Source organism: Bufo bufo, chromosome 7, assembly GCF_905171765.1.
Source record: "Bufo bufo chromosome 7, aBufBuf1.1, whole genome shotgun sequence".
NCBI lineage: Eukaryota > Metazoa > Chordata > Amphibia > Anura > Bufonidae > Bufo > Bufo bufo.
This window is the reverse complement of record NC_053395.1, coordinates 103,121,337-103,137,438: the sequence shown is the minus strand read 5'-3', so window position 1 is coordinate 103,137,438 and position 16,102 is coordinate 103,121,337. Positions and strand designations below refer to the sequence as shown.

The 16,102-nt window shown below is 49.6% G+C and overlaps 2 protein-coding genes across 2 annotated transcripts in view; one reads left to right on the top strand and one right to left on the bottom strand.

Moving 5' to 3' along the window:
* Positions 1 to 6,522: 6,522 nt before the first annotated feature.
* Positions 6,523 to 7,102, bottom strand: LOC121007937 (histone H2B 1.1). The gene has a single exon (XM_040440205.1). It carries the CDS (start codon positions 6,978 to 6,980, stop codon positions 6,600 to 6,602), a length of 381 nt encoding a protein of 126 aa, XP_040296139.1. The 5' UTR covers positions 6,981 to 7,102; the 3' UTR covers positions 6,523 to 6,599.
* Positions 7,103 to 10,584: 3,482 nt separating this feature from the next.
* LOC121008774 (oocyte zinc finger protein XlCOF7.1-like) overlaps positions 10,585 to 16,102 on the top strand; it is a 132,912-nt gene continuing 127,394 nt past the window's right edge. Inside the window, exon 1 of the mRNA XM_040441469.1 lies at positions 10,585 to 10,647. The gene's annotated coding sequence lies outside the window, so the exon portion shown is untranslated. The remainder of the gene's footprint in view (positions 10,648 to 16,102) is intronic.

Here is a 16,102-nt window from a genome sequence, read left to right as displayed (position 1 = left end):
GCTAACTTGGGACAAAAATTTCAATCTTTCATGGACTCAATATGCCCCTCACGGAATACCTTGGGGTGTCTTCTTTCCGAAATGGGGTCACATGTGGGGTATTTATACTGCCCTGTCATTCTAGGGGCCCTAAAGCGTGAGAAGAAGTCTGGAATATAAATGTCTAAAAAAATTTACGCATTTGGATTCCGTGAGGGGTATGGGGAGTTCATGTGAGATTTTATTTTTTGACACAAGTTAGTGGAATATGAGACTTTGTAAGAAAAAAATATAATTTCCGCTAACTTGGGCCAAAAAAATGTCTGAATGGAGCCTTACAGAGGGGTGATCAATGACAGGGGGGTGATCAATGACAGGGGGGGTGATCAATGACAGGGGGGTGATCAATGACAGGGGTCGTGATCAATGACAGGGGGGTGATCAATGACAGGGGGGGTGATCAATGACAGGGGGGTGATCAATGACAGGGGGGTGATCAATGACAGGGGGGTAATCAATGACAGGGGGGTGATCAGGGAGTCTATATGGGGTGATCACCCCCCTGTCATTGATCACGCCCCTCTAAGGCTCCATTCAGATGTCCGTACGTGTTTTGCGGATCCGATCCATGTATCCGTGGATCCGTAAAAATCATACGGACATCTGAATGCAGCCTGACAGGGGGTGTGATCAATGACAGGGGGGTGATCAGGGAGTCTATATGGGGTGATCACCACAGTCATTGATCACGCCCCTGTAAGGCTTCATTCAGATGTCCGTATGCGTTTCGCGGATCCGATCCATCTATCAGTGTATCCGTAAAAATCATGCGGACATCTGAATGGAGCTTTACAGGGGGGTGATCAATGACAGGGGGGTGATCAGGGAGTCTATATGGGGTGATCAGGGGCTAATAAGGGGTTAATAAGTGACGGGGGGGGGGTGTAGTGTAGAGTAGTGGTGTTTGGTGCTACTTATTACTGAGCTACCTGTGTCCTCTGGTGGTCGATCCAAACAAAGGGGGCCACCAGAGGACCAGGTAGCAGGTATATTAGACGCTGTTATCAAAACAGCGTCTAATATACCTGTTAGGGGTTAAAAAAAACACATCTCCAGCCTGCCAGCGAACGATCGCCGCTAGCAGGCTGGAGATCAACTCTCTTACCTTCCGTTCCTGTGAGCGTACGCGCCTGTGTGCGCGCATTCACAGGAAATCCTGGCTCACGCGAGATGACGCATATATGAGTGACTGTGCGCAGGGCTGCCACCTCCGGAACGCGAATCTGCGTTAGGCGGTCCGGAGGTGGTTTGTCCCCTCACTGGAGCGTGATCGTAAGATGCGCGAGTACAAGCGCACGCTGGTAGACGCGCTGCTGGTGGCATTCATTGTCCCCATCGACTTCAATGGGGTTTGGGTTCGGGGTCAAGTTCGGGTCCCGAACTCGAGCTTTTTTGTGAAGTTCGGCCGAACTCGAACATCCAGGTGTCCGCTCAACTCTATTTGTCACTAAACATTTTGGAAGGAAAAGCGAGTTCTCTCAGGGGTATCTGTGCCCCCCGCCGCACCGAGCACCCGCTCTGGCCGGGCAGGAAAGCATGTCCATGGAAAACTCGCCCAGTTGGGGCCACACATGAAGTTTGCATGCCCAGAAGTCCAGGAGATCTTGGATCATGGGTTACAGGGTGCAGTCCAAGTATGTCACCGCCTGCTGGTTCAGGTTCTGCTGGATGTCCTGCTGCTGGAGCTGGGCGGTTTCTTCAGAGGGCGGCTGAAGAAAGCTGCTCATTATAGATGGAAGTTGATGCATATGATGCTGGTGATGCTTCTATCCCCCCCCAACCCCCCCACACACACAACAGCCCCCCCAGTAAGACCTTAATGAGGACCGCCTGGTAATATGGAGGCTGTACTATAGTGTGAAGGCTGAAATCTATAGGCTGTAATATCATGTGGAGGCTGTAATATGGAGGCTGTACTATAGTGTGAAGGCTGAAATCTGTAGGCTGTAATATGGAGGCTGTAATGTGGAGGCTGTAATATAATATGGAGGCTATAATGTAATGTGAAGGCTATAATATAATATGGAGGCTGTAATATCATGTGGGGCCTGGTAATATGGAGTCTGTAATATTATGTGGAGGCTGTAATATAATATAGAGGCTGTAATGTAATATGAAGGCTGTAATATAATATTGAGGCTGTAATTATAATGTGGAGGCTGTAATGTAATGTGGAGGTTGTAATATAATGTGGAGGCCGGTAATATGGAGGCTGTTATATAATGTGGACTCTGTAAGATGAATGCTGTAATATCATGTGGAGGCTGGTAATATGGACGCTGTAATATTATGTGGAGGCTGTAATATCATGTGAAGACTGGTAATATGGAGGCTGTAATATAATGTAGAGCCTGGTAATATGGAGGCTGTAATATAATATGGAGGCTATAATGTAATGTGAAGGCTGTAATGTAATGTGGAAGCTGTAATATCATGTGGAGACTGGTAATATGGAGGCTATAATGTAATATGGAGGCTGTAATATAATGTGGAAGCTGTAATATAATATGGAGGCTATAATGTAAAGTGGAGGCTGTAATATAATATGAAGGCTATAATGTAATATGGAGGCTATAATGTAATGTGGAGGCTGTAATATAATGTGGAGCCTGGTAATATGGAGGCTGTAATATAATGTGGAAGCTGTAATATAATATGGAGGCTGTAATATAATGTGGAAGCTGTAATATAATATGGAGGCCGTAATGTGGAGGCTGTAATATAACGTGTAGGCTGTAATATAATATGGAGGCTATAATGTAATGTGGAGGCTGTAATGTAATTTGGATGCTGTAATATAATGTGGAAGCAGTAATATAATATGGAGGCTGTTATATACCGTGTAGGCTGTAATATAATATGGAGGCTATAATGTAATGTGAAGACTATAATATAACATGGAGGCTATAATGTAATGTGGAGGCTGTAATATAATTTGGAGGCTGTAATGTAATGTGAAGGCTGTAATATAATATGGAGGCTATAATGTAATGTGGAGACTGGTAATAGGGAGGCTGTAATATCTTGTGAAGCCTGGTAATATGGAGGCTGTAATATCATGTGGAGCTTGATAATATGGAGGCTGTAACATGTTGTGGAGGCTGTAATAATGTGGAGGCTGGTAATGTGAAGGCTTTAATATATTGTGGGGCCTGGTAATATGGAGTCTGTAATATTATGTGGAGGCTGTAATATAATATAGAGGCTGTAATGTAATATGAAGGCTGTAATATAATATTGAGGCTGTAATTATAATGTGGAGGCTGTTATATAATGTGGACAATTTGTAATGTAATGTGGAGGTTGTAATATAATGTGGAGGCCGGTAATATGGAGGCTGTTATATAATGTGGAAGCTGTAATATAATATGGAGGCCGTAATGTGGAGGCTGTAATATAACGTGTAGGCTGTAATATAATATGGAGGCTATAATGTAATGTGGAGGCTGTAATGTAATTTGGATGCTGTAATATAATGTGGAAGCAGTAATATAATATGGAGGCTGTTATATACCGTGTAGGCTGTAATATAATATGGAGGCTATAATGTAATGTGAAGACTATAATATAACATGGAGGCTATAATGTAATGTGGAGGCTGTAATATAATTTGGAGGCTGTAATGTAATGTGAAGGCTGTAATATAATATGGAGGCTATAATGTAATGTGGAGACTGGTAATAGGGAGGCTGTAATATCTTGTGAAGCCTGGTAATATGGAGGCTGTAATATCATGTGGAGCTTGATAATATGGAGGCTGTAACATGTTGTGGAGGCTGTAATAATGTGGAGGCTGGTAATGTGAAGGCTTTAATATATTGTGGGGCCTGGTAATATGGAGTCTGTAATATTATGTGGAGGCTGTAATATAATATAGAGGCTGTAATGTAATATGAAGGCTGTAATATAATATTGAGGCTGTAATTATAATGTGGAGGCTGTTATATAATGTGGACAATTTGTAATGTAATGTGGAGGTTGTAATATAATGTGGAGGCCGGTAATATGGAGGCTGTTATATAATGTGGAGTCTGTAAGATGAATGCTGTAATATCATGTGTAGGCTGTAATATAGTATGAAGTCTATAATGTAATGTGGAGGCTGTAAATAAGGAGGCTGTAATATAATGTTGAGGTTAATAATATAATATAGAGGCGTTAATATAATGCAGAGGATATAATGTAATTTACAGGCTGGTAATATGGAGGTTGTCAATTAATGTGGAGGCTGTGATGTAATGTGGAGGCTGAAAATATGGAGGCTGTAACATAATGTTTAAGCTGTGATGTGATGTAATGTAGAGGCCGGTAATACAGAGGCTGTAATATGTCGAGGCCAGTAATGTAACATAATATGGAGACTGTAATGAAGAGGCCGGTAATATGGAAGCAGTAATATAATGTGTAGGCCAGTAATGAAATATAGAGGCTGTAATGTAATGTGGAAGCTGGTAGTATGGAGGCTGTAATGTAGAGGCTAGTTATATGGAGGCTGTGATGTAATCTGGAGGCTGAATATATGGAGGCTGTAACATAATGTTTAGGCTGTGATGTAATGTAGAGGACGGTAATATGGAGTCTGCAATGTAATGTGGAGGCTGTAATACAATTTGGAGTCTGTAATGTAATGCAGAGGCTGGTAATATTAAGGCTGTGATGTAATGTGGAGGCTGGTAGTATGGAGGCTGTCATATAATGTGGCGGCTGTGATGTAATGTTTAGGCCGTGATGTAATGTAGAGGCCGGTAATATGGAGTCTGTAATATAATGTGGAGGCCGGTAATTTAACATGGAGACTGTAATGTAGAGGTTGTTAATACAGAGGCTGTAATATAACATGGAGGCTGGTAATATTTAGGCTGTAAAATAATGTGGAGGCTATAATCTAATGTAGAGGCTTTAATATGTTGTTGAGGTTGATAATATAATATGGAGGCTGGTAATATGGAGGCTGTAATGTAATGCAGAGGCTGGTAATATGAAGGCTGTAATGTAATGTAGAGGCTGGTAGTATGGAGGCTGTAATGTAATGTAGAGGCTGGTAATATGGAGGCTGTAATATAATGTGGAGGCTGTAATGTAATATGGAGGCTGTAATAGAAACATAGATGTAATATGGAGACTGTAATATAAGGTGGAGGCTATAATGTAATGCAGAGGCTGTAATAGAATGTGGAGGCTGGTAGTAAGGAGGCTGTAATAGAAACATAGATGTAATGTGGAGGCTGTAATGTAAGGTGGAGGCTATAATGTAATGCAGAGGCTGTAATAGAATGTGGAGGCTGGTAGTATAGAGGCTGTAATATAATGTTGAGGTTGATAATATAATATAGAGACTTTATTTTAATGCGAAGGATATGATGTAATTTACAGGCTGGTAACATGGAGGCTGGAAAATGAAAACCACCAGCACTTCTGAGCTCAGCCAATCAGAGCTGGAGGGCGGGGCCTGGAGTTCAGGAACAGCCCCGCCCCCAGTTCTCTTTCAGGTCCGCCCATGCTCCATATAAAGGAGGGCTCTGGGCTGAGCAGTCACTGCTCTCTGCTCCTCACACCTAGAAGATGTCTGGTCGCGGTAAAGGAGGGAAAGGGCTCGGGAAAGGCGGCGCCAAGCGGCACAGGAAGGTGCTCCGTGATAACATCCAGGGCATCACCAAGCCTGCCATCCGCCGCCTAGCTCGCAGGGGAGGCGTCAAGCGCATCTCCGGCCTCATCTATGAGGAGACTCGCGGGGTGCTGAAAGTCTTCCTGGAGAACGTCATCCGGGACGCCGTCACCTACACCGAGCACGCCAAGAGGAAGACCGTCACCGCCATGGACGTGGTCTACGCGCTCAAGCGCCAGGGCCGCACTCTCTACGGCTTCGGGGGTTAATGCTGCCGCCGCCTCCGTCCTCACAGCACAAAGGCTCTTCTCAGAGCCGCCCACATCTTCCCGGGGAGGAGGAGCTACAATTCCACTGAGGGGTTAACACCGCCCGCCCATCAGGAGATCAGCGGCGCCCTGTGCTCAGTACAGCCGGAGGTCTACATTACAGAAACCCCCCAATAATCTGTAAATCCCGAGCCCCGGGTGTTCTCCACCGCAGCTACGAGACGAGCTGTGCTCGGAGACTGAGGGGTTAATCCGTCCCGCCAATGAGCGGCGCTGGTACAGGTCACATGACCGGCTCCTCCTGTAAATCAGCAGCTCAACTATAGGCGGGAAATTCAAATGAGGGACGAGATCCTGAGCTCTCCCAGCCAATAGCAGAGCTCTGGACCCCGCAGCCGTTATGTGCCCGTAGGAGCCTCGTCCTCCTGTCCTGCACTGAGCGGCCGCACAGCCTCTCCCCAGGGAGCGCCACACTGAGAAGGATGATGGGAGTAGTGATCGGGCATGGAGGAGGATGAGGGGAGCTTGTATTGTAACTTCCGATAGCGTTACCGCATCTCATCTAGCTGACAGGGAGGAAAACCGCAGCCACTGTGAGAACAACGGGGAGACACGGGAGCAGCTCCGCTGGAGACAGGGTGGGGGCTCTGAGAAGAGCCTTTGGGTCCGGAGAGCGGGGGCGGCGCTCACTTGGCGCTGGTGTACTTGGTGACGGCCTTGGTGCCCTCGGAGACGGCGTGCTTGGCCAGCTCTCCGGGCAGCAGCAGGCGCACGGCGGTCTGGATCTCCCGGGAGGTGATGGTGGAGCGCTTGTTGTAGTGAGCCAGGCGGGAGGCTTCCCCTGCGATGCGCTCGAAGATGTCGTTGACGAAGGAGTTCATGATGCCCATGGCCTTGGAGGAGATGCCGGTGTCGGGGTGGACCTGCTTCAGCACCTTGTAGACGTAGATGGCATAGCTCTCCTTCCTGCTCTTCCTCCGCTTCTTGCCGTCCTTCTTCTGGACCTTGGTGACGGCTTTCTTGGAGCCCTTCTTGGGCGCTGGGGCGGACTTGGCTGGCTCGGGCATTCTGACGGAAGACAAAATCTCGTCTGTTCTCCTCCTGCCACCGCAGCGGTATTTATACACGGGCCATGCAAATGAGCTGCTGCTGACTGCGCGCCGATCTACTGGAGGAGAGGGTCACGTGGTGTCTCCACTTATTCCAATTGGCAGCCTCACATCCATCCAGCTGAGCCGGGGGCGGAGCAAATAGAGGGGCGGGGCTCACATCCATCCATTCAGCAGAGCCAGGGCGGAGCAGCAAGAAGGGAGGGGCTCACATCCATCCATTCAGCAGAGCCAGGGCGGAGCAGCAAGAAAGGAGGGGCTCACATCCATTCATAGAGCTGAGTCGGAGGGCGGAGCAGCAGGAGGGGTTGGGCTCATAGCCATCCATTCTGCTAAACCAGGGGGCGGAGCAGAACTCACATCCATCCATTCAGATGAGCCGGGGGGAGGAGGGGCAGGGCTCTCATCCATCCATTCAGTGGAGCAACAGGAGAGGCGGGGCTCACATCCATCCATTCAGGAGAGGCGTGGCTCACATACTCCATCCAAGCCGGGGGCGGAGCAGCAAGAAAGGAGGGGCTCACATCCATTCATAGAGCTGAGTCGGAGGGCGGAGCAGCAGGAGGGGTTGGGCTCATAGCCATCCATTCTGCTAAACCAGGGGGCGGAGCAGAACTCACATCCATCCATTCAGATGAGCCGGGGGGAGGAGGGGCAGGGCTTGCATCCATCCATTCGCTGAGCCGGGGGCGGGGCTAACATCTCTCTTCCGTCTATCAGGGCCTCGCTGCTCGGCTGATAACCGCCCCTCACTGCGCCCCGCCCTCTGCTGGTAGTGATGCCGCCGCTGAGTGTACTGTGCGTGCAGGGGGGTCGTGCGCTCTATCCCTGGACATGTCAGTGTCAGACTGTTGTCACTGTGGGTAACAATGCCCACCACAGTGACAACTCCTGACTCCTGTCCGGCGTCAGCCTCAGCTTCCCTTCACTATAATCAATCTCTCTTCCTGATTCTGACTCACTCATAGAGAGCTGAAGAGCCGACTGAGTCTGCAGCAGCAAGTGAATCGAATGGATAGCATCTGCGCATGCGCACCGGCACCTAGAGCCTTCGGTTCACTTGCGAGTCAGCTCTCAGCAGTCAGTGACTCAGCAAGTGAACCGAAGATCCGAACTTCCCATCACTACCTGCTACTGAAGGGCTTCTGGTCCTCACCAGCCAGACTGGCCCCGCCCACTCCGGTCACATGGGCGTGACATCATCAGAGGTCCTTTTCTGGCGAGGAAGCAGCATCTGCCAGGACGTCACTTGTGTTCTCCTTGTTATCGGCCTGTTCACTGGAGATAGAGGCAGGGGCCCCGGTGTCAGCCGCCAGGTAAGTGCACGTCACCTGGTGTGTGGTAATTGTGAAGCTGTGTGGAGGACTTCTGGTGAGGTAAGTGCACGTCTCGTGGTGTGTGGTAATTGTGAAGCTGTGTGGAGGACTTCTGGTGAGGTAAGTGCACGTTGTGTGGTAATTGTGAAGTTGTGTGGAGGACTCCTGGTGAGGTAAGTGCACGTCGTGTGGTAATTGTGAAGCTGTGTGGAGGACTTCCTGGTGAGGTAAGTGCACGTCTCGTGGTGTGTGGTAATTGTGAAGCTGTGTGGAGGACTCCTGGTGAGGTAAGTGCACGTCTCCTGGTGTGTGGTAATTGTGAAGCTGTGTGGAGGACTCCTGGTGAGGTAAGTGCACGTCTCCTGGTGTGTGGTAATTGTGAAGCTGTGTGGAGGACTTCTGGTGAGGTAAGTGCACGTCGTGTGGTAATTGTGAAGCTGTGTGGAGGACTCCTGGTGAGGTAAGTGCACGTCTCGTGGTGTGTGGTAATTGTGAAGCTGTGTGGAGGACTCCTGGTGAGGTAAGTGCACGTCGTGTGGTAATTGTGAAGCTGTGTGGAGGACTCCTGGTGAGGTAAGTGCACGTCTCGTGGTGTGTGGTAATTGTGAAGCTGTGTGGAGGACTCCTGGTGAGGTAAGTGCACGTCTCGTGGTGTGTGGTAATTGTGAAGCTGTGTGGAGGACTCCTGGTGAGGTAAGTGCACGTCTCCTGGTGTGTGGTAATTGTGAAGCTGTGTGGAGGACTCCTGGTGAGGTAAGTGCACGTCGTGTGGTAATTGTGAAGCTGTGTGGAGGACTCCTGGTGAGGTAAGTGCACGTCTCGTGGGGTGTGTGGTAATTGTGAAGCTGTGTGGAGGACTTCTGGTGAGGTAAGTGCACGTCTCCTGGTGTGTGGTAATTGTGAAGCTGTGTGGAGGACTTCTGGTGAGGTAAGTGCACGTCGTGTGGTAATTGTGAAGCTGTGTGGAGGACTCCTGGTGAGGTAAGTGCACGTCTCCTGGTGTGTGGTAATTGTGAAGCTGTGTGGAGGACTCCTGGTGAGGTAAGTGCACGTCACCTGGTGTGTGGTAATTGTGAAGCTGTGTGGAGGACTTCTGGTGAGGTAAGTGCACGTCACCTGGTGTGTGGTAATTGTGAAGCTGTGTGGAGGACTTCTGGTGAGGTAAGTGCACGTCACCTGGTGTGTGGTAATTGTGAAGCTGTGTGGAGGACTTCTGGTGAGGTAAGTGCACGTCTCGTGGTGTGTGGTAATTGTGAAGCTGTGTGGAGGACTTCTGGTGAGGTAAGTGCACGTCACCTGGTGTGTGGTAATTGTGAAGCTGTGTGGAGGACTTCTGGTGAGGTAAGTGCACGTCTCGTGGTGTGTGGTAATTGTGAAGCTGTGTGGAGGACTTCTGGTGAGGTAAGTGCACGTCACCTGGTGTGTGGTAATTGTGAAGCTGTGTGGAGGACTTCTGGTGAGGTAAGTGCACGTCTCGTGGTGTGTGGTAATTGTGAAGCTGTGTGGAGGACTTCTGGTGAGGTAAGTGCACGTCTCCTGGTGTGTGGTAATTGTGAAGCTGTGTGGAGGGACATCTTAGGCCACTCCCATATTATGACATCACAGCATTTTCCAGCTAAGCCACGCCTCTAGGCATAAGAGTAAAAAAAAAAGGCGCTAAAAGGCGCCCGTTTTATTGTGCGTTCCATCTCCACCGGTATTCAGGCCGTGTGCTGCTCGGTCATTTAGGGCTTAGGTATTGATGCTCAGGACAGGCTAGCAGTATCAGATCTTTGGTGATCTGGGGCCCCTAGCAGGCTCCATCCACTGTGGCTCCCGTTCAGACACGACCTCCTCACTGTGCACAGAGCCTTCTGCTTCCAGTGGGTGGAGATCTCATGTATATGGCCGCTCCTAAGGGTAGGTCATACATGAGTACCTGTGCAGTGACGGACCACTTCATTACAGACACCCACCCTTTCACCATCAGAAATTACACGTGCCTCCACAGAAGTCTGGGACAGGAATCGTTCTGGCCGAATACGGGCTGGTGCCCCAACTAACATGCCCGCCGGTGGTAACAGCAGGCGACCAGCGCCATTACAGCCTAAGGGAGGTGTAAACGCAAGAGAGCAAATCTAGGATCACTGAGCAGTGGAGAGCATGGCCTGGTCAGATGGATCCAGAGGAGGGACGTGTGGACAGGGTGACCTAGGCGTAGTGGTGGACCATGGTCATCCTTTCACAGCAGCTGTTTACCCTTCAGCAGGAGGACCGTGCTCCATACCACAAGGGTTGAATGTCCATGGATTGGTTCCGGGAATGTGACAGCAAGTTTTTCTTGTTTCCTTGGACTTCACTGTCCCTAGATCTTATCCTATGCAACATTTCTGGGAGGAAGTGCAAGTTGAAGAACGGTTTTAACTCATGGTGGAAACTATGCCACCATAATTGCTGAATTGTCCTGAAGGCTAAAGGATATAAATCACATAAAAAAATGCACCAAACGGATATGCCACTGACTATACTGGCTAGTCATAAATGCAGATATTAAAAGCTGAGACTTTCGCCAATATATTCCTGTCAGGAAAATATCGGAGCCCATCATGCACCACGTCACGGTCACTCAGCATGGCAGAGGGTCCTACCACTGCTCTAACTATGGTGTGAACAAGGTCTGAGCACCTGGAAACCTCCATCACACGGTCTGATATGGGTGTGGCTCACAGTCTGGCTTTGTTCACATTGCACTAGTTGTCCTGCTAGGCGGTTGTGTGGAAGCCTGGCTGTGAGCTGGATTACATCACCTTCAGACCCTGTTCACACCATAGTTAGCGTAGTGGTAGGACCCTCTGCCATGCTGAGTGACCGTGACGTGGTGCATGATGGGCTCCGATATTTTCCTGACAGGAATATATTGGCGAAAGTCTCAGCTTTTAATATCTGCATTTATGACTAGCCAGTATAGTCAGTGGCATATCCGTTTGGTGCATTCTTTCTGTGATTTATATCATTATATTGTCATCCGCACGATGCTCCGTTTTGTGTAGGATGCCTTTGTGGTGCATGTGGACCGCGCCGACATCCTCCATTGTATGCATATTTTGCTGGGGATAGTCGATTGCTGCGGTCCACATGCGTTGCTGCTCCCCCAATGAAAAACACGCTACAGTGTTAGGGGTGGAGCAGCTCCTCCAGAATTGCCACTATATTTCTGTGTTTTTGAAGGCTAAAGGAGGCCAATGTGCTACTAGATGGGGCTCCCTAAAGTGGCCATTCAGCTCTAGATTTAACATGACTCGTAATGTGTCCTAATAAGACAACCACCTCTAATGTCAGAATAAGAGGGAAGGGTTCGGGTGGGGTCTGGACACAGTATATGAAAGCGAGCACCGCGCCCCATCCTTAAGAGACGGCCTCCATGAGCTTGGGGTGTGACTAGAAGACCCTGGTAAGGCCACATAGCCATTCATTCTTCGCCTGGAATACGGCAGGTCGAGGGCCCCCCGTTTATTGTATATGTGCAAGTCTCGGAGATTTGCGGCATACCCTGTGGCAGTCTTGAGGATCCAGGTGGTGAAGATGCGGAGAACGTATTCTAGTGCTCAATAAGTGGTATTTATGTAATGCCCCTTGTATCATTCAGAGCCTCCGGTTCCTCCAGTTTTCCCGTGTTCTGATTTAGGCTACATGCACACGAATGTAAAATGGATGACGTCCGTATGGCATCCGTTATTTTGCAGATCCATTGTAATAATGCCCATCTTTGTCCGCAAAACAGACAAGAATAGGACATGCTCTATTTTTTTGCTGGGCTACGGAACGGACATACGGATGCGGATAATACACGGTGTGCTGTCAGCATTTTTTGCGGACCCATTGAAATGAATGGGTCCGCATCCTATCCGCAAAAAAAAACTGAACGGACATGGAAACAAAATATGTTGGTGTGCATGAGGCCTTACTTGGAGGATTAGTTGAGCGGTGCTGCACATTGCCTCCTTCTTTCAGAGGACGCAGTAACGCCAGTACAAGCGCCACTATGCGAATACGCCTCAAGCTTTCCCTGCACAATGTGAGCACCGAGGGCAGCACAGCAATACTTACTGGAGGCCATAGCGTCCGATTGAGAAGCTCCATCCTCCCAGAGGTCGGCCAGTAGAGGGCGATGACTGAGAAAGGCCGCTGATCGGTCACTGTGCGGGGGATGCAAGACTGTGAAAGCGCTGACGTTGCACGGCTGGGTAAGAAGATAGGGGTGGCCAGCAGGTCTGTTCTGGATGGGAGGCGGAGGAAGGCAGCGCCGTAGTGACCGGGACAGGAGGAGGTAGCGGCACCATGACTGTGACTGACTATACATATATATATATATATACACACAGCAGCCTGGATGTCAAGACTCCTTATATTGGACAGGCCGAGCAGATGGCCAGTGGATTATCCGAATATACAAATGAAAATCAACAACCAAAAAGGGCTCTGTTATGGCTGCACTGTGTGTGGCTCTGTTGTGGAGGCACTGTGTGTGGCTCTGTTGTGGAGGCACTGTGTGTGGCTCTGTTATGGAGGCACTGTGTGTGGCTCTGTTATGGCTGCACTGTGTGTGGCTCTGTTATGGCTGCACTGTGTGTGGCTCTGTTATGGCTGCACTGTGTGTGGCTCTGTTATGGCTGCACTGTGTGTGGCTCTGTTGTGGAGGCACTGTGTGTGGCTCTGTTATGGCTGCACTGTGTGTGGCTCTGTTATGGCTGCACTGTGTGTGGCTCTGTTATGGCTGCACTGTATGTGGCTCTGTTGTGGAGGCACTGTGTGTGGCTCTGTTATGGCTGCACTGTGTGTGGCTCTGTTATGGCTGCACTGTGTGTGGCTCTGTTATGGCTGCACTGTGTGTGGCTCTGTTATGGCTGCACTGTGTGTGGCTCTGTTGTGGCTGCACTGTGTGCGGCTCTGTTATGGCTGCACTGTGTGTGGCTCTGTTGTGGAGGCACTGTGTGTGGCTCTGTTGTGGAGGCACTGTGTGTGGCTCTGTTGTGGCTGCACTGTGTGTGGCTCTGTTATGGCGGCACTGTGTGTGGCTCTGTTATGGCGGCACTGTGTGTGGCTCTGTTATGGCGGCACTGTGTGTGGCTCTGTTATGGCGGCACTGTGTGTGGCTCTGTTGTGGCTGCACTGTGTGTGGCTCTGTTGTGGCTGCACTGTGTGTGGCTCTGTTGTGGCGGCACTGTGTGTGGCTCTGTTGTGGCGGCACTGTGTGTGGCTCTGTTGTGGCGGCACTGTGTGTGGCTCTGTTGTGGCGGCACTGTGTGCGGCTCTGTTGTGGCGCCACTGTGTGCGCCTCTGTTGTGGCGCCACTGTGTGCGCCTCTGTTGTGGCGCCACTGTGTGCGCCTCTGTTGTGGCGCCACTGTGTGCGCCTCTGTTGTGGCGCCACTGTGTGCGCCTCTGTTGTGGCGCCACTGTGTGCGCCTCTGTTGTGGCGCCACTGTGTGCGCCTCTGTTGTGGCGCCACTGTGTGCGCCTCTGTTGTGGCGCCACTGTGTGCGCCTCTGTTGTGGCGCCACTGTGTGCGCCTCTGTTGTGGCGCCACTGTGTGCGCCTCTGTTGTGGCGCCACTGTGTGCGCCTCTGTTGTGGCGCCACTGTGTGCGCCTCTGTTGTGGCGCCACTGTGTGCGCCTCTGTTGTGGCGCCACTGTGTGCGCCTCTGTTGTGGCGCCACTGTGTGCGCCTCTGTTGTGGCGCCACTGTGTGCGCCTCTGTTGTGGCGCCACTGTGTGCGCCTCTGTTGTGGCGCCACTGTGTGCGCCTCTGTTGTGGCGCCACTGTGTGCGCCTCTGTTGTGGCGCCTCTGTTGTGGCGCCACTCTTATGGACAAACACAGTCCATATAGCCAACATCTAACAGACCTATAACATCACATTTTCCATGTGCATCCTGCATTGTGGTCCCTGATACTTTGGGGAGACTGTCCGGCTATCCAGGATGAGGTTACACACGTACACAAATAATTACAAGGTTAATACAACTGCAGGAAATAATTTCTCTGGACCAGGACACTCCATGCACAACTAGAAGGTTTTAAGGGAATTTTTAGAATTGGAAAGGATAGAAATACTTGGGAACTTAGGCTAATGTCTGCATTCCGGTCATTGGTTCAAGGACTAAAGGTGGGTTTAGGTGAGCCTAACCCTAACGTGCACCTTCATCACTTCCATGCACTGAACACTGGTTGGCCAGTAAAGGTATCACTCCCATCATATGTCTGTATCTACATTGTTTTATTGTCTAGCTAGTTCTGGAGGATCTGCAGCCTATTGTCTGGTGGTTTCATTTTATCTGATACGAGACAAAGTTCGGAATAGACAAAGAACCAAGATGGAATACTTTCCTCAGCGACTACAGCAGCGCCAATCCCTGGTGTCTCGCTATCCTACTAAGAAATCAAACTTGACTACTTCTCAATTGGACACCCTGAATAAGAATACAACAGGTCACCCTCCTATAGACACTAATAGGGTGCTTGAGCTTTTTAAAGAACTTGAGGATAATTTCAAGAGCGAACTATTGCACTCCGTAGATATCATGTTTCTGAAAATATATTTACAAGAAAAGATATCACCCAGGGGTTTACGAATCAACCTTCCCAGAGGATCCAGTTTTCACCCATGAGTGGAACGGTTATCTGGATCGATGTGCAGCTGGTTGGATCAAAATCATCCTGGATAAAAGAGAAGAACTCGCAGATACTTACACCAAAGACATTGAAAAAAATATCCTTTCCCTGCGCAGTTTTTCCCGTCACCCCGATTTTTCTGTCATCAATCATAACCTCTCTAACATCATAGCCAATAAATCTAATAAATTACAGAGGGACAGAACAGTCAAAGAACCAAATAAATATCGAATAAGCAAAAGTGTAGAGCGCGATACCCATCACCTGTCCACTACTGGGGACCAAAAGGGACAGACTCGCACACCATCAGGGACCAGTACGGTATGCCAACACCAGATCGCGGTCTTTCATCAACAACCGCTATAAGAAGAATAATGCTTCTAACCAACAAAGTGAGAAGTGAGGACGTATCCACGCCACTCCAACCACGTTACCCATAAAGCTTCGGCCAAAGCAGCTAATCCCTTGGCTGGTACAAGCCCTTTCAGCAGTCTTGATCAATCGAACACTAAACACATCTCCATTCCCAGCGATTGGCACTTCTCAGTATAGATGCCGATCCCCTACCTTCTCCTTACTCCGGTGCATCCAGCAGCAACGTATCGTCTAACATCACGCTGGAACCTATCCCCACCCCAGATATCGCTCAGCCTATACACCCCACTGATACAGAAAACACCGCCAGCGACCATTTCTTAGAGAAATTTAGGGCACTCAAAACCAAATATTTTGAACACAAAAATCGATCCCGACTTCCACCGATGGATTCCCCCCACCCAGGAACCAGCCAATCTCCTAGAGGTCTCCAATGATAGTTTCACTCTTGAGCCCCTGGTGCCTCTGTCCGCCCCCCTTCCCCCTGCCATCAACCGCACTGACCTTCTCTCACCCATCCCCACCCCTGGCATATCTACATCCCTCATAGATGGTCCCCCCAGAGATATCTCTACTCTGTAATCTCGCCACTCCATCATACACCTCCATTAGCAACTAAAGCTAACAATCATGTTATCCCCATTGACAACTCCCATTCTGGTCGTTCTGCGCTAGTACCTTTTTTAGGCCATGTCAAAATCACCCCACCCCCTGTCAGTCCGTTACAGCCCCCCCCCCTA